General features: G+C 43.6%; 1 protein-coding gene across 3 annotated transcripts in view; it reads right to left on the minus strand.

The window, feature by feature from the left end:
- SLC39A11 (solute carrier family 39 member 11) overlaps positions 1-18,220 on the minus strand; it is a 249,482-nt gene that overhangs the window by 220,103 nt on the left and 11,159 nt on the right. For 2 of the 3 annotated variants that reach the window (XM_033138928.1, XM_033138927.1), the window contains exon 4: positions 9,428-9,586. The exons of the other annotated variant lie outside the window; for it this stretch is intronic. In XM_033138928.1, coding sequence (XP_032994819.1) covers positions 9,428-9,586 — 159 coding nt within the window. The remainder of the gene's footprint in view (positions 1-9,427; positions 9,587-18,220) is intronic. 3 annotated transcript variants of the gene reach the window in all.

Below are 18,220 nucleotides of genomic sequence, written 5' to 3' on the forward strand. Positions count from 1 at the left end.
ACAGAGTACTGAATTATTGCCCGAGGCAGTATTGACCTACAGCAGGCTCCATTAGTCTCTCCTGAAGGCAGGGCTCTCTCCCTGAACATTGGCAAAACTATAAGACCATCACGTAATTCAAACATCTGGCTGTACGACAAAGAACTGTATGGTCCCTCAAGGGAATCTACGGCACCTGCTTTGCGCATTTTACTTCGACTGAAATCACTGCAAAACATTTTATCTGAATATACGATAAATAAGGCCATAATAGATCTACATGTATTTGCAACCTTTCTTGCCTTAGAATATATCTATCGTTACAGAAGAGCTTGAATCTTTCACGCCAAGAAATCATCTCCAGTGGCACATCAGAAGCATCCTTTCTGGTACCCAAGTTGAACAAACCTGCATCCTATTATGTCTGACAGAAAACGAAGACCACTCAAAAATAAAGTAGTACTTTAGTGTTGCCATATTTTGAAGAGCAAAAAAAAAAGAGGTCATATTTGCTGACTTCTACTTTTAACTATGGATTGCTTCGACGACTCTCATTATAAATACCCCTACTATACGTAGGCTATAGAATCTGAGATATATTGCTAGTAGCAATGTTCTTAACTTTCAACGACAAAATAATAATAATAATAATAATAATAATAATAATAATAATAATAGTGTATATTGCTCCCTCGCTTGCTGCATGAAAGTATTTGGGCTCATGTTCACATCTTTGTGAACATAACTGTGCACAGAACAATTTATTAAACTGTTTAACATGTACACATGGACTCTCTCCTTAAGGGCAGGGGGATATTAACTCTTTCCCTCCCAGACTCCTCCTCCAAGATCTTGTAGCTGTGCCAGCATCCTTTTAGTTCAGCCACAATAGAAGGGATTTATACAGTATGTAGCTAGTTTAAGATGCTGCTCTGTTGTGATTCTCTGCTGCAGACTAGCTTACCCGGGTGCCATAGATCTGAGTCTAACGCACTAGAAAAATTTTATTGGGTTACAAAAAAACCAAAAAAAAAACCAAACAAGACATTTTGCCAAATTTTTAAAATACGCCAGAACAAAAATTTTAATCCTGAAAATGAGGACTTGCCAAGGAAAAGAGGACATGTAGCAACCAGACCTGATATGTCCTGGAAAAAAGAGAACATATGGCAACCCCAAGTAGTTTTTGCAGACTCAGGAAACTCCAAAGGTGCACAGAAGTATATTGAGTTACAGGTAGGTAGCCATTTTGGTCTGCCATAGTCAAAACAAAACAAAAGATAAAAAAAAATTCCTTCCAGTAGCACCTTAGAGACCAACTAAGTTTGTTCTTGGTATGAGCTTTCGTGTGCATGCACACTTCTTCAGATACACATATTTCTTCAGAAATATATTGGTTCACTGAAAGTCTGTAATGCCAAGTTAATAGGGTGTTTGTTACAAAAGTGCACAGCTCATCAGAAACAATGGATGAATGTTAACATGGGCTGGATTCTGGCCTGATCAATGTCAACCGCACAGAAAATGAGCCAATGTATGTTCAGTTCCTAAGTACCTAAAATAACATTTATTATCGGCTATGGATTAAAATTCTGAAGGCTGGTGAAGGCTTTCTCTGTGGCAGCCCCTAAGTTGTGGGATCCACTCCCCAAAGAGAGAGGAAAGGGTACAGAGCAGTGAAAGATCAACCACATAAACAGAGTCCTGTTTGGGCAGCAGATGCTATCATTCAGTGGAGGGGTAGCCAATATGGTGTCCTCCAGTTGTCTGTTGGAAGTACAACCCCCTTTATCCCTGGCCATTGGCTGTGCTGGCTGGGACTGATGAGAGTTGGAGTCCCGCAACATCTTGAGGGCATGACAATGGCTCCCTGTACTCTACTGTATGTACAGTGCAATGATGTCATGACACCATGCTGACATGAAGAGAAGAAGAAGAGTTTGGATTTGATATCCCGCTTTATCACTACCCGAAGGAGTCTCAAAGCGGCTAACATTCTCCTTTCCCTACCTCTCCCACAACAAACACTCTGTGAGGTGAGTGGGGCTAAGAGACTTTAAAGAAGTGTGACTAGCCCAAGGTCACCCAGCAGCTGTGTGTGGAGGAGCGGAGACGCAAACCCGGTTCACCAGAGTACAAGTCTACCGCTCTTAACCACTACACCACACTGGCTCTCACACTGGCAGACTAGGAAGCTAATATCTCTGTTTTGCATTCAACCAAAGTCAATTTGTGCTGTGGATTAAGGTAAGTCCCTTGGTACTATCCATCTTTCATTAAAGTGACTTTCACTCCATTTCATGCTACAATCCATAGCACATTACTCCATTTTATGCAATGATCCGACTCACGCAAAATGCTTTTTTTATTAACTGTTCCAACAGATAATTGAAGGTAAGGGATGTTTTGATGTGTTCTTCAGAGGACACCAAATCCTTTCTCAGAATAATTTTGAGGGGAAAGGGAGGAGCGGGGCGGAAATACAAGAATAAAGTTTTACTGTCCTAAAGCAGCTGTGCTAATGGGTTTGGTGCTAGCAAGGGAATTCAGAATAATATCATGATAAGCAGTTGTTAATGAGCATAGAAGTTAATGACAAACTTTTTAGAAGAACGTTCATACATTAAAGAACATTTTCTCTGATGTGCATGATGACGACTTTGAAATGCGTTCATAGCAAAAGTTTATAATGGTTTTTGGATTCGCAACTGGTTTTGCTTGTGAGCTTTGTTAATTCATTTGCTCTTGGTGCTTGGAAGCAGGGAAAAATTACAATCCCTATATGCTTTCAGGCAGCTTGAAAATAGCTGGTGCATTTGTTTTTTTAATGATACATAAGAATCTGGAGGCTGTTTTAAACTCTAGGCTTTATATTAAATCCTCAAAGACAAAATGTCTAATGAGACTGAACAATCCCAGTCATTATCATGGAGGCAAAGAAAGCCCCCTGATAATATGGCTTCTGAACTTTAACAATTTATGACTTGAAACAATACCTTTAATAGTTATTAATCTTGTATTTTGCTAAGCACCCTCAATATTCAAACAAACATATTTTTCTTTCGCTAACGGACCCACGTCAGACAAAACTAAATCATTTCTGGTTCAGAAACTAGGCAACTCCTTTATTTTATGTTTGCTGGGGAACATCTCCTCTAGAAGAGTCACAGGAAAACATAACTTTCCCACTAGAGTCCAGATTAGAGCTGGGCAAAACCGGTTTGAAGTCCATATTTCTTAATTTTTAACCTGGCAATATATCACGACTCATGTGTTAGGGCTGGGTGATATATCATTCAAAACCAATTTGAAGTCCATAGTGTGATATTGGTTTCATAATTTTTTACCTATTCTGGACTAAAAGATGGGGTGGGGGGGGGCTTCTCAAGGACCTGGGAGCACCCAATGTCATCATCAGCTTATTCCTGGCCGAAGAAATACCTGAGCCATTGGGTAGGTGGAGGTGGCGGGTACCTTGCAACTGGTCCCATCCTGACTGCTCGTAAAACCCTTGGGCCAATTGAACTGTCTCAAACAGAGGGGTTGACATTTAGAAACTAGTTACCATGCTAATGCTTTATCTGTTTCCATAGGGCAAGTGTTTTTGAGGAAAGGCTTTTAACTCTTTGGACTGAGACATTAGCACTCCCTGGAGCACAACACCTAGAATATCGCAGCAGGAAATTCCTATGGGCTCAGGAAGGGACAACCTAATCGTTTCAGTGATGCAGCCCACTTGCTATTTGATAGAATACTGCATGCAGCACACAGAGGGTGGGGGGGAAGAGATAAGTCAAATGCTCCAGTCCTTTAAAGAGAAATCTAACAATGGGGTCCCATGACATGGGTTAATTAATTTAGTAGGAAGATGTTGCAAAACGTAGGAAGGATCAATATACCGGTAGGACAACGACCTTGATCATTCTGCTTCACAGCAGAGTGCATTGTTTCTCTGAAGGAAAGCAATACCAGCAGTGGAATCCCATGGCATGGCATAATTAATTTACTGGGAACATGCTACAAGGAGGAGGAACAATGCAAGGCAGTTGCTTTGATTGTTCTGCTTCATGGAAGAAATGTACTTAGATGTCTACTAGCTAAACAGGGGGGGGGGGTTGTTTGCTTAGTTGAAGTTGACTGTACTCAAAGGACAAGCTTCCTGCTTGCTTGGGTGTTTATCTAGCACAGAGAATGTGTTTTCCCTCCTTGCCAAACTGCTGTGCTTGGAATATTAATAAAGGAACCCCACTCCCCAACCTGCAGTATCCTTGGAAAAATGCAGAGCTATATCTAGATGGGTTCCCCACGATTCTTTCCATTGCATAGGAAAGGAGGGGCATGTCTTTTCAGGGAAGTAGACACTTCTTCTGACTCTGCAAGCAGCGTCACATTTTACAGTGCAACATACGTGCGCCAAAACATTTCCCTCTTCACAAGAGTTGTACTAATTCTTAGCAACTGTACTGGTGATCTTTCTGTGCTTATTATTACAACCTGATGGGTTTAAGCCATTCTACTACAATGATGAGGTTACCTGAAAGACCACCTTGTCGCTTATACACCAGCCAAACCACTGTGACCATCTGGAGAAACTCTCCTGACTGTCCCAGATTTCCTATTGAAACAAGCCAGGCATCTACAATTTAGATATTTAGATATTTCTTCTCCTGCTGAAAACGTTTCTGTTTCACCAAGCACTTTTAGATAATTAATTTGATTCAATGTTTGTCATTTGTTCTTGTGTTTTATGGCGTTTTAATGACTTTATTGTACAGTGCCATGATACTTTCTTTTTTTTCTTTTTTTTTAGTTGGCGGTCTGTAAATACTCTCGTAGATAAATAATAAGAATGCCAGCACCAAGTAGGTTATGCAAGATGGTAGTTTAAAAAATGCAGCTGGGTTTGTTTGTTTTTAAAATCGTTAATAGGCGAAGGAAAGCATTCTCTCGCTCCCCCCTTGTGTAACATCTTCACCAGGCAAAACACTCCTGTCAAAGATTCTCTTCAGAGTCAACTCCAACAACATCCACAGGAAATGGTCAACTTAGCTCAGCATCCCGCCTCCAGCTTGCTCAAAACTATGTTTCTACCACCACTCCTTTCTGCTTGGTAGCACTTTGTCTCAGCATCCTATCAAGCCAAGGAAGAAGGTGCCAAAGTCAAGTCTCCTACTGCAATCCAAAGAGTCCCAACTCATGTACCGGTATGTTTGCATTATTATTATTATTGACATGAACTAAGGGAAGGGCGGCCAACATGACAGCCTCCAGACTCTGTTGAACTAAAACTCCCATCATCCTTGACCACTGGCCATGCTGGGTAGGGCTGATGGGAGTTGTAGTTCAGGGGGGGCATCACACGGCAGTAGCATTTCAAATCACAGCAACCTGCACTCCATCAGAGACCAGTTCAGGCATCACTGAGTTTTATGAGTGTAATTGCAATACCCATTTCCAAACTATCTTGCACTTGCCATTTTTCTCCATCAGCAGCTAACACACAAACTCCTTCACTTTAACACACATTAGGGTTTGTTGTTGTTCTTGTTTTTGTATATTTTTTTAGGAATGTGGTTAGAGCAAACAGGAAAAGCGGGGAACCAAGTTGAGATAGTGTAAGAGGTGATCCTCAAGATCAGTGTATGCAAAGAGTTGATCCTTAAGATCAGTGCATGTGTCTAAAGAGTTTATCCAGAATTCAGTGCAGAAATAGGGTTTTCCCTACATCAAGTATGCTAAAATTCCCACACAGCTACTGTGCAGAGCAGAGATACGGAGTCTAGCCAGGGCGAAACAATAAAAATACTGTAGCTCTGGGTCAACTTTAAAGAATCCTTTTATTCTAAGGGAGCGCCAACCACACATTTCAGAGCAAAGGCAGGAGATGCATTTTTGCAGGTTTATGCCTCTCAATGCCAGTTGGCCACTGTGAAAACAGGATGGCTATTTGGCCAGCTTCACCAGGGCTCTTACGATGTCCTTGCCAGTCATTAACTAGTACTGTGTGCAGATAAAGAGAACTGAATCACACAAAGAAAATAACCTGAACGCTCTTGGTTGGAACTCACTGCTGGAATTTCTGAAACAAGTACATCTTCATATTCCAACTTAATAGACCATAAACCAGCATAGCTTTCCAAAAAAAAAAATAATCTACCGGGACGCTCAGAAGAGCAAAGCAAAACATAAAACATGAAAAACAGCAGCTAGAATATTGAAATAAGTATCCAACAGGATGTCCTCAAGTTGCTCCTTGGCTGAAAACAGAGCTGATACAATATGAAAACATGACTGATTTGATGTTGCCTTGTAATCTGAGAAGGGTTTCCCCCTCATTACAACCCTGGATAATGGAAACAGCGGTCTTAGCTGGCTGCTAAAACCAGATCCCTTTACAAAGAGCTGGGGGGCGGGAGGGGAGAGAAGTCAACAGAGATGGAAACACTAGATTTTCTATTAAACAATCTTCCCTATGAAGAAGAAAGCAAAGCTCTCCCAACAGCCTCACAAACACGTCTGTGAAGAACCAATATGGAGTGCCAATGTTTTAAGACCGTGTAGAATGCTGTTTGCCTGGCACCTGCTTCAGGCAGGTGGCTAAAAAAACTATGTTATTTTCTCAGGTTTTAATCAACAAAATGTGGCTGGGTTGTTGTTGTTGTTGTTGTTGTTTGAGTTGCTTTGGAACTGCTATTCTTCCACTATGTGTTGCTTTGCGCTGCATTCTCTGATTTACTGGATTTATATGTAGCCATTTTACTGCATTTTATTAAATTTAAAAGAAAGCGTCTTCCCTATGATGGGGAGAAAGTAGACAAAATGAGCAGAAAAAGAGCTCCCTGCTGTGATCAGGAAATTTCACATTCCATCATATGCAGGGGGGAAACTGAGGTACTCATTAATATTCTTTAGAGTACAGCTATTTTGGCCCAGACGCTTGGCCAAAAAACCCTAAGGAAATTTATTGATTTTTTTGTTTGTTTGCTGCAAAGAAACAACACCCTCCTTTTATAGTCAAAACAAAATATAAAATCAAAAAATTCCTTCCAGTAGCACCTTAGAGACCAACTAAGTTTGTTCTTGGTATGAGCTTTTGTGTGCATGCACACTTCTTCAGATACACTGAAACAGAAGTCACCAGACCCTTATATATAGTGAGAGAGTGAGGAGGGGTATTACTCAGAAGGGTGGTGGGAATGGGTGATTGGCTGATGGGTGTGCTATAAATGAGTAGTTGCTAAAATACTAAACCACCACCATCAGAAATAATTGCCCCCAACCACAAATCCCTGCAGCGAGAGATCCGAAGGTATTTTCTTCCTATAAGTAGCAGAGGCTATTACTGTGCCTTGGCTCTTAAGAAGAGACTGAAGCAAGTCACGTTGTTCAAAAAAGCAATTCAGAATCTTCAAATTGAAGGGGGGAAGAATGCTACCTGAGCCAACTAAAATCTCCTCTTGGATTTAAACAAAAAAAACAAAACAGAAGGGGTTGAGGGAGGGAAGAGAGAACAAGCCCTACCAAACAAGGAATGAAAAAGTGGGTCATAATTTCTCATTCACATAACCCCAAGAGAAAGAGCAATGCAAATATGCAGGCTGCCCTGTTAAATATATCCTCAGAAATATATATATCTTCACCAGATCACCAGTAGAAAATGATAAGGTATCTTGCTTCTGCTCAAGCAGAACCCGGGGGAAGAAACGGATTCTCCAGCAGCTTCATTTCACCCACCAAAGCACACAGAATATTAGGATTTGGTGCAGGGATTTGCTACAGCAGCAATTCCCAAAATCTCCATCAGACCCAGGTTGCAAAGGTATTTGTTTCCGTCTAGATCCCACAGAGCGTGGAAACTTTTAAACAAGGGATGGGGAATTAGTGTCCTTCCAGATGTGGCTGCAGTGCAACATTTCTGGCCACTGAACATGCTGATGGGGGCTGGAGACAGACAACATCTGGAAGACCACATTTCCCCCCAATCTCTGTTTTAAACCAGTATGTTACTAGCAACGCATATACTACTAACAGTAGCAACAACAGCAGCGAGGTCCTGCCACGGTGCCTCATTTATCTTAAATTTATGAGGACTGGGGCATGGCCACACTTGTAAAGATGCAAATGGTCTATGGGTCCTTACTTGTTTTTGTTGTTGTTGTTTAGTCGTTTAGTCGTGTCCGACTCTTCGTGCCACCATGGACCAGAGCACGCCAGGCACTCCTGTCTTCCACTGCCTCCCGCAGTTTGGTCAGACTCATGTTGGTAACTTCGAGAACACTGTCCAACCAACTTGTTCTCTGTCGTCCAATTCTCCTTGTGCCCTCCATCTTTCCCAACATCAGGGTCTTTTCCAGGGAGTCTTCTCTTCTCATGAGGTGGCCAAAGTATTGGAGCCTCAGCTTCAGGATCTGTCCTTCCAGTGAGCACTCAGGCCTGATTTCTTTAATGATGGATAAGTTTGATCTTTTTGCATTCCATGGGACTCTCAAGAGTCTCCTCCAGCACCAGAATTCAAAAGCATCAATTCTCCGGCGATCAGCTTTCTTTATGGTCCAGCTCTCACTTCCATACATCACTACTGGGGAAACCATAGCTTTAACTATACGGACCTTTGTCAGCAAGGTGATGTCTCTGCTTTTTAAGATGCTGTCTAGGTTTGTCATTGCTTTTCTCCCAAGAAGCAGGTGTCTTCTAATTTTGTGACTGCTGTCACCATCTGCAGTGATCACGGAACCCAAGAAAGTAAAATCTCTCACTGCCTCCATTTATTTCCCTTCTATTTGCCAGGAGGTGATGGGACCAGTGGCCATGATCTTAGTTTTTTTATGTTGAGCTTCAGACCATATTTAAGTCCTTACTTGTCAGGGAACTGTCCCCGATGCAGCGCAAGGTGGTAGAAGGGCTCTCCGGACGCTACAGGGAGCCCCAGTCCCACCTTGCCAGCAGCTCCTCCTCTGGTAGCGAAAAGAGCAGTGAGACATCCAGCGAGGAGGGGCAGAGTTCACAGGGGAAAGGGAGTAGAGGCTCTGGGGATGCAAGAGAGACCCAACACTCCCCCAGTCCCGAGGGCGATACAGAGGAAACGCAATTTCTGTCATCCCAAAGACATCGTGGGGTGAAAAGAAAGGATGGAAGGCAGGGTTTTCGTATACCGAAACTTTTGTTGGGGTCAGAACCGGAAGGGGCCATTCCCAGATTCTGACATCGCTTGATACAGACATGAACTTTTACGCTCTGCACTGTACAAAGTTTGCACTATAAAATCATTAAAGGAAACAGCGGAGTCCCGGCTGTTTACTCATGAGCAACTAACCGCGAACCTTTACAGCACTTAATAAACCCAATAATATAATAAAACAAGAGCAGTTTACAGCATATGTAGGATGAACAGAAGATTGACTTTCCTGGCTGCCACCAAATTACAGAGACTGTTGGAAGGGCTACTCACCAGCCAAGGGAGAATGAGGTCAGCAAAGTACACAAACGCAGCGCCCAGAGTGAAACCAACAGCTACGGGGAAGAAGGCAAAGGCCCCAAACTTTCCAGAGTCCTCCGCCAGTTCAATGGCAGGTGCAAGGAGCGACCAGTAAGAAGCAGCCAGCATAACCTAAAACAACAGAAGAGTTAATGCAAATTAATGTTGCAATAATGTAGCCCTCTTTGATCATTCTGGTGTGCAAGAATTATGGCAGCATTGGATGCAACCTGGCATTTTCAATAAAGGCTCCAGCACCACAAGTGGAGATGCATATTTCCAGCCTCCAATCAATACTTGTTTCACTGCTACAAGAAGATACACGGGTAGTATGTTGCATTTCTATAGCAATGAACCAAGATAATCAAATTTCTACCTGTCCTTTGTTCAATAATGTGAGACAACCAAATCCAGTAACTCCACAGGGTATAAAATCTCCCTTATATTTATTTTATTTTATTGCAAATCCAGATGCCTGGACTGTAAACCATGAATTTAGGAGCTGAATTGATTTTTTCTTTTTAATATAACTCCCACTTTTAAAAAACACACACAAAAAAGGTAAAACATCCAATGATAGTGAGAAGCAATTCCTGTCCTATTATGTGACTAACATGCCTTGGAACAATACAACTATCCAGGAGATTTGGGGAGCTTCGTAACAGGTTGTGAAATGTTTCGCTGCAGACAAACCATGAGCTGCAACCACGTTCCTTTCCTAGTTTACAGCTCATGGTTTGTCTGGGGGAGATAAACCACAAGATCAGGTTAAGACAACACATTAAGTCAAACCATGACTTAGCTTACAGCAGGCCAGAGGTCTTAGAGAGGGGTGTAGCAGCTGTGATAATCTCTCTGGGAACACTTAGGCTTCTGTGTTTGCACTCAAGTGTTATGCACGAACCAGCTCCATATGCTGAAATTTGGTGGTAAATGTAGGTAGGAAGAAGCTGAAGATGATACATTTCTGTCCACCCTTCAAAGTGTTGTAAGCCAGAAAATAGCTTATCTCCTGTGTTTACGCCAATAAAACTCAGAAACATGAGGAGTTAGTAGTCCAACGTTGTTTATTGCAAAGCAATAGGTTACAGTCGGATCGTACCGCAAAACTGCAACCCCGCCCGGTGGTCCAGGCAGCTGTATTTATAAAATTTCAAACAAAGCATTTCAGTTTTCACCAATCATATACAGTGGTGCCCCGCTAGACGAATGCCTCGCTAGACGAAAAACTCCCTAGACGAAAGGCGTAAACTGCCAGTGCTTATTGCGCATGTGTATTAAACAATGTCAATGTTTAATACACATGCGCAATAAGCACTGGCAATTTCTGCTTATTTAAGTTCTGGTTCTCACCATGTTCTGTTACATTGTGTTAGTGTGCATGTTGGGAACCTGTGTTTCATGTAGCCATTTGTACCATGTAGCAACTTATGTTCTAGCTTTGAGCTGTACAGTGGTGCCCTGCTAGACGAATGCCTCGCTAGACGAAAGGCATTCGCTAGCGGAAGGCTGCCCCGCAAGACGAAAATGTCAATGGGGCTGCCTCGCAAGACGGGGGAAAAAAAATTTTTCCCGTCACGAAAACCGCTTTTTGCCTTAGTGCTTCACTAGACGAAAAAATCGCTAGACGAAGACACTCGCAGAACGAATTATTTTCGTCTAGCGAGGCACCACTGTATCTTTGTGATTCACATATTTCTCCCCCAATGGGGGGGGGGCCTTGCAAAATGATCAGTTTCATAAAGTAACAGGCTACCGTAACTTCTCTATTAGAAGCACACTCAAGGATTTACAGGGGTACACATTATCACATTTATTATGGCCCTTTGGGCCATTTCCACAAAAGGAGAGCTCCTTTAAGTGTAGCATTTGTGCATAACGCAAGTATAATACAAACCTGAACACATACAGAGGAGCAAAATAGCAGTATTCCTAGCCACCATGCTAGACTTTCCTGAGGTCTAAACGTACAAACTTTTTCCTCAAAGAATTTCAACATGAATTTGAAATACGATGCTGAATAACATTTTTTTATCCTTTACATGTTTCTGTCAAGAGCAATTTAAGAACAACGAAAAGATAAATCTTGACTCCACCAAAGTGGACTTTTAATCAGAAAGCACAGTCAAAGCAGCAGTGAGCACATACAAAATACAGCATGCTTATTCCACTGAGAAGCAATGATGTCAAAATAACCCTACCAAACGGGTGGCTAGAGACTAAGCAAATGGGCAATTTAAGTCTGCTGCTTCTTAAAAATGGACTGCGCTGTCAAAGGAAAGTAGCCACTGTGCTCTCTTAAAGACTGTTTTTTTTAAGGTAAATAATCACTTGTTTATGGCCTTTCCTCCCTACATATGCTAGTTTCAAACTGCTCCGATTTCTCCTTAAACAGTTGCAAAGCACCTTCCCCATTTACACTCCCACACTGTGAAGCCAGCAGTAAAACATGAACAGCACCACATTGCCACGTTGATTTTGTTTAGTCGTGTCCAACTCTTCGTGACCCCATGGACCAGAGTACGCCAGGCACTCCTGTCTTCCACTGCCTCCCGCAGTTTGGTCAGACTCATGTCGGTAGCTTCGAGAACACTGTCCATCCATCTTGTCCTCTGTCGTCCCCTTCTCCTTCCTTGTGCCCTCCATCTTTCCCAACATCAGAATCATTTCCAGGGAGTCTTCTCTTCTCATGAGGTGGCTTGAATAACTCAGGGAAGCTATGAACAGGTCAAGATGGACAGGTCATAGTGGAGAGTTTTGACCAAACATGATCCACCTGGAGGGGGAACCGGCAAGCCACTCCAGTATCCCTGCCAAGGAAACTCCATAGAGCAAGACAACAGGCCACGTTGAGACATGTTCTTTATTTAACCCTTTGCCCAGCTGGCTGGTCTTGGAACTACTGTAGGAAGATTTGGTGCACAACAGGACTGCACCAGCAGCACCCAGCAACTCTTTCTCTGAGGTCTTTTTTAAGTCTGCTAGTGAAGAAGATGGAATATGAAAGGAGGCGGGGGGGGAGAGAGAGAATGGGGAGACGGACCCAAAACACGGAAAGAAAAACTAAAGTAAATTTAAGTCCCATGTTGCAAGTTGAGGCTAAAGGACTGAACATGGCGAAGGCCACTATAATTCAGTGGACTTTTTCCACCATGCAAGAGGGAGAGGAACGAAAAGCTGCTCCAGAATCGGAGCAGGTTTTTCTTCTTCTTCATTTCTGTTTCTGTTCATCAATGTGGCTTCTACGGCACCAAAAGCTCCTGCATTAATGGGGGTTGGACTTCCAGACCCTAGTGGTACCTTTCAACTCTACAATGCAAGTAGGGATAATGGGAAGGGGTGCTGCAGGCTTTAAAAATTGCTACTTGAGGGAAAGATTTTAGATCCTCCCACACAGAAGCCTAGTAATCCTTCCACTCGGAAATTTGGAGAATTATAGTTCACGCCCTGTAAACCCACTGGATTACTACAATATTTGGAGCGGGATGGGGAGGGACCTCATCAAATAAGGTCCCTAAGACGGGGTGAGCTCCTGTTGCTCGGTCACTGCTCCTGCCAACCTAGCAGTTCAAAAGCACGTCAAGTGCAAGTAGATAAATAGGTACCACTCCGGCGGGAAGGTAAATGGTGTTTCTGTGTGCTGCTCTGGTTCGCCAAAAGCAGCATTGTCATGCTGGCTACATGACCCGGAAGCTGTCTGCGGACAAACGCCGGCTCCCTCAGCCAGTAAAGCAAGATGAGCTGTGACTGGACCTAAGGGTCAGGGGTCCCTTAACCTTTAAGACACAGTCCAACAATAAATGCTGAGCTTTCCTCAGCATTTTCTCAGATTTCAGCACTCTGAAGTCTACACACATATCCTTTCCTCATCAGCGAAAGCAATTACGCAACTGCCAAGGAGCAACACAGCTGTGGGAGAAAGATCGACTAGTACACTGTCACAGATTGCCTTCCACAAATTAGAAAAATGTAACAATTTTATCGTTTGCTCGCTCACAAAGCAGAAGTACATACGCTGCCCCACTGGCTCCCCAGGAAAGCTATGCAACAGCAATTAATCACAGGTGAACCTTCTTTTATCTTCATTATATAACAATTACTGTTTGGTGACACTCCTGTCTCACCCACTTGAGGATTTCATTATTACTATGGCTTGTGTTGAAAGCTATGCCAAGTCTCTCAGTTCCACTAGTCCAAGGATATATTTGTTGTTGTTCAGTTGTTCAGTCGTGTCCGACTCTTCGTGACCCCATGGACCAGAGCACGCCAGGCACGCCTATCCTTCACTCCCTCTCGCAGTTTGGCCAAACTCATGTTAGTAGCTTCGAGAACACTGTCCAACCATATATACCCTTGCACAACTGAACTTCTTCCCTCTCCTCTCCACCCGCTCAGTCAGCTCATGGGGTTTCCCAACCCTATGAAATAGATCTGGGAAGGGTGGGGAGAGGAGTTTCATTGTGCAAGTGTAAATCCTTGTGCAAACGGAACACGGGCACTGTATACGGCCCTTGGTTTTTAAGTGATTTTGTACAGTGCCTGGAGAAGTCGTTTTACGAAGTGTCTGTTATGAGAATTATAAGGTCTTAGATATAAAATAAATGTACCAAGCAAACACATACATAAATATATAAACCGCATGTCTGAAACAGTACAGGAAAAAGTCCTGAAACCATTTTTCTCTCTCTCCCAAATTGACCTAAAATGTTTCTCTGCAAGGAGGGAGGAAATGGGAAAAACCTCCCCATTGTCTCTTTGCTCACAAATCCTGCCTTAAGGGCACATTTAAGATATGAATAGGGCGAGCCTGTAACCTGGACTCAGGAATTAAGTACCGGTATTTATCATCACAAAAGAATAGCCAGGCTGTCCAGGTAAACCCATTAACAGCCAAGTAAACCCAACAGGTTTCCTGCCAGACAGGATTCTGCTGTAGACGCCCCTTCTGTGATATATGTATGATGTATTGGTGGGTGGTCTTGGGCTCCATGGTGGGCAATTTCAAATGTCTATATAAGGGCTTGCACACCATTGTTTGGGGTCCCTCTTGCCTCCTGCGTGTGGTTGTGAGCACCCTGTTGCAACAGTTAATAAAGATCAGGCTTACTTCTCTGCTTTGCTTCTCAATATTCTCTGGTTGGCCTGTTACCGTATTTTCTCCTATTGATAGAGAACCTACCTAAGGACACTATATGGGCTCTTGCAGAGGCGTAGGAAGCCTCTCGGGTGCCCAGGGCGGCGTTGCCGCGCTGAGGCACCCCCCTGGGGGCGGGGACACCTGACGCATGTGTCGTGACGTCACGACAGACTGCGCATGCCAGGAAATCCGGGCATGCGCAGTCCATCCCGCCGGCGCTGCTGTTCCAGTGGCGACCCGCCAAGCGAGCGTCGGCTCCTGGGGCTTCCCCATCCCGATCGCGTGGGGCAGCCCCATAGCGGCGCTGGCGGGTGGACCCTGGACGGGCCGTGGGGATTTGCTCCGCGGCTTGCTCGGGTCTGCCAGCGGGGTGGGGCTGGCCCAAGTGTTACCCCCCTCCCCTGGAACATGGGGCGGACCGCCCCCCCCTCACGACGACCCTGGGCTCTTGGGTACCCCATAAGGGAAAAGGAGCAGTTTTTTCTTACAACGTCCAACAAATACAAACAGACAGGTGATAGATTAATGCAGTAAGCAGTGGTTTCTGAAATTCGGTAAGGTCTCATCACAGTCCTATTTCTCCGTATCAGTGTTTCCCAAACTGGGTTCTCCAGCTGGTTTGTTTTTTTGTTTTTTTTTTAACTACAACTCCCATCATCCCTAGCTAGCAAACCTAGTGGTTTTGTGTGGATGGAATGTAGCCTACTATACCAAGGGATACCTCAGTCTGTAGAGCATGGGACTCTTAATCTCAAGGCCGTGGGCTCAAGCCCCACGTTGGGCAAAAATAGTCCTGCATTGCGGGGGGCTGGACTAGTTGACCATCGTGGTCCCTTCCAATCCTGCAATTCTATGATTCTAAGGTAAAGGAGCCACATCCATTGCTCCTCCCACTTTTATATCATTGGTACACAGCCTCCAGAATGCCCCCCTTGATGAATGCAGCCCTCAGGCTGCAAAAAGGTTCCCTACTCCTGGCTCTGCAGGTTTCCGGTTGCACACAGGACTGCTGGAACAAGGAAACACAGTGGCTGACCTTAGGAGAAAACCTTCAGTATTGTGAACAGAGAGCCCTGTCCTGCTTTGAAAACAATGCAGTCCAAGTACCTGCAGTCCATCTGAATGGCACACAGCTCTGTTTCACTACTGCTTAGGAACTGGACTGATAGGCCTCCCACCCCACAAAACCCACCATTTATTTATGGCGCTGCTGTTTGTTCAGAAGGAACTTTTTCCTTTCTTTTTTTGGCAGAGGTGTAACGACTCATATTTCTCACCTGATTATTTCTCATAAAAAAGAAAAGGAACATTTGAACAGCATATTGATACACAAGAAAGCGCCCGCCTCTCTCTCTCTCTCTCTCTCTAGGACACAGAGTTCTCTAACTAGAGCTAGGAAGGATGACATTTGGTAGTGCTCTCATCCAAAAGCAACAATGCCAGATTATTCTTCAAATTCCTTGTCTCTGAGCCAGTCAGTCAGCCCTGATGGAAAGAAACTGAGCACAACGTTCTTGGTTTAATTACAATTGTCTTTCCCGCAAGAGTGCAAGGAAATGGCATCTTCAAAACAGTCATCATAAGTGGGTTGTAATCATATTTAGAAGGGAGTGACACCTCTGCACTGAAACAGACTCAGTTATGTTCCACAAACCCTTATGAATCTCTTGAATAGTTTGAGTGCATACCCGACTCGCAAATTTTAAGAGCTAGCTACAGGGCTCAATTCTTTCAATTTCAGATACATATTTCTGAATTCACACAGCATCAACTTCCATCAGAGCTGTTAAGGACATGCCAAACAAGTCATTTGCATCTAGCCCAAAATTGCAGGCAAGCAACACTGTTCACTGGAGGCAATCTCTGTTGGTGAAATTAACTGTTTAAAGAAAAAAGTTTTCGAGTCCCAGAAAGAATGAGGAGGTGGGGTGGATTTAATTAATTTCAGTTCCTTCAGTTCACTGTATCTTCTCATTCTGCATTGCACTTCTTCTGCATGAAAGGGAATCCTGTAGTGCTGAAAAATGCTGCAATCTATTTTACCTTTTTTAAAATAAATAAATAAAAATGATCCAAGTTACCTAGGATGTGCAAGTCAAGGGTGCCTAACATCCATTACCATTAGTGGGAAGAAGAGCCATTGATTTCAGCAAAAATTAGGCATGCCAATTAGGTCTCCAAATTGCAGTCAGTAGCAAGGACCCAGAAAAGTCCTTGTGCACACACACAAATTGATTCCATATACATTGGTTGGGGGACTGGTTTTGCCTTCCAGCACCTGCAATCTGTACCACCTGAGTCCTGCTCTGGAGGGCTGCCTTACTATTAGGAGGGTGTTCAGTTGGCTACTGATGAATGACAGAAGCTGGGGAGGGAGAACCCTTGTGTGAGCTGAAGGAACCCCATCATTTTCTGGATCCAAACCATTGTCTCCTGCCTTCGCCTCCTTGTTGTCTGTGCCTATCCCATCCAAATGCTTTCAGCTAGGCTTGTGTGAGCTAAACGAAAAACCTGGCCGCTGCCGATTTCCATCAGATCTATTGCTGCTTCCTGTACTCTTCTCTATGCTGGCTTATTTATGAAAACATTTCTTTTCCCCCAGAAAATCTCAAATCGCTTTCTTCTTTATCTCTCTCTCTCCCACACACTAAAATAATTACGAAACCAAAATGAAATCAAATATAAGATGAAGCAGCCGTTTAAAATTTTAATCCTCGCTTAAAGCTCTGGCAAAGCAAGGACATTTTTACAGCCTGTTCAGACTGACACTGATGCTTTCTTAGTCACGTCTGGGGGAAGGTCCTGAAGTTTTGAAAGTACAATATTTTTCTGTGTATAAAACTAGGTTTTTCCCCTACAAAATAATGTCAAAAATTAGGGGGCGTCTCAGCTCTGCAAAGCACAAAAGGGATTCTGAAGTGTCCCTTTTGAATACCTAAGTCATGGGTAGGCAAACTAAAGCCCAGGGGCTGGATCTGGCCCAATCGCCTTCTAAATCCGGCCTGCGGATGGTCCAGGAATCAGCGTGTTTTTACATGAGTAGAATGTGTCCTTTTATTTAAAATGCATCTCTGGGTTTTTTGTGGGGCATAGGAATCCATTCATTTCCCCCCCAAAATATAGTCTGGCCCCCCACAAGGTCTGAGGGACGGTGGACCAGCCCCCTAGTGAAAAAGTTTGCTGACCCCTGGTCAAAAGCAGCAAGAATGAGGCTGCATGGTCTTCATTCTGTGGCCTTACAATGGGGTTCATGAGTTTGCCATTCAGCTGATGTGACACTGTCACACTCTGCATTTCCTAAACCCAACAGCCAACAATCCAAGGCGGGGAAACACACAGCGTGAAAGGCACCGCATTCTGTGTGGCACAAATCCAGATGCTACTGAGAAAAGATGGAAGCAGCAAAAGATGTATGTCTCTTCTGTAATCTCATTAGACTCTTGGTCACAATGCCTGTTGAATGCCCCAGCTCAAGGCATCATCTGCCATCTTGAACTCTGCCAAAAGACTCTCACAAAAACAAATAAATGAATCGTGAAGAATGCTCCATGCTGTACAATGGTAATAAGTATCACATATACCAGGCTTCCTCAACCTAGGCCCTCCAGATGTTTTGAGACTACAGTTCC

Source organism: Lacerta agilis, chromosome 2, assembly GCF_009819535.1.
Source record: "Lacerta agilis isolate rLacAgi1 chromosome 2, rLacAgi1.pri, whole genome shotgun sequence".
NCBI lineage: Eukaryota > Metazoa > Chordata > Lepidosauria > Squamata > Lacertidae > Lacerta > Lacerta agilis.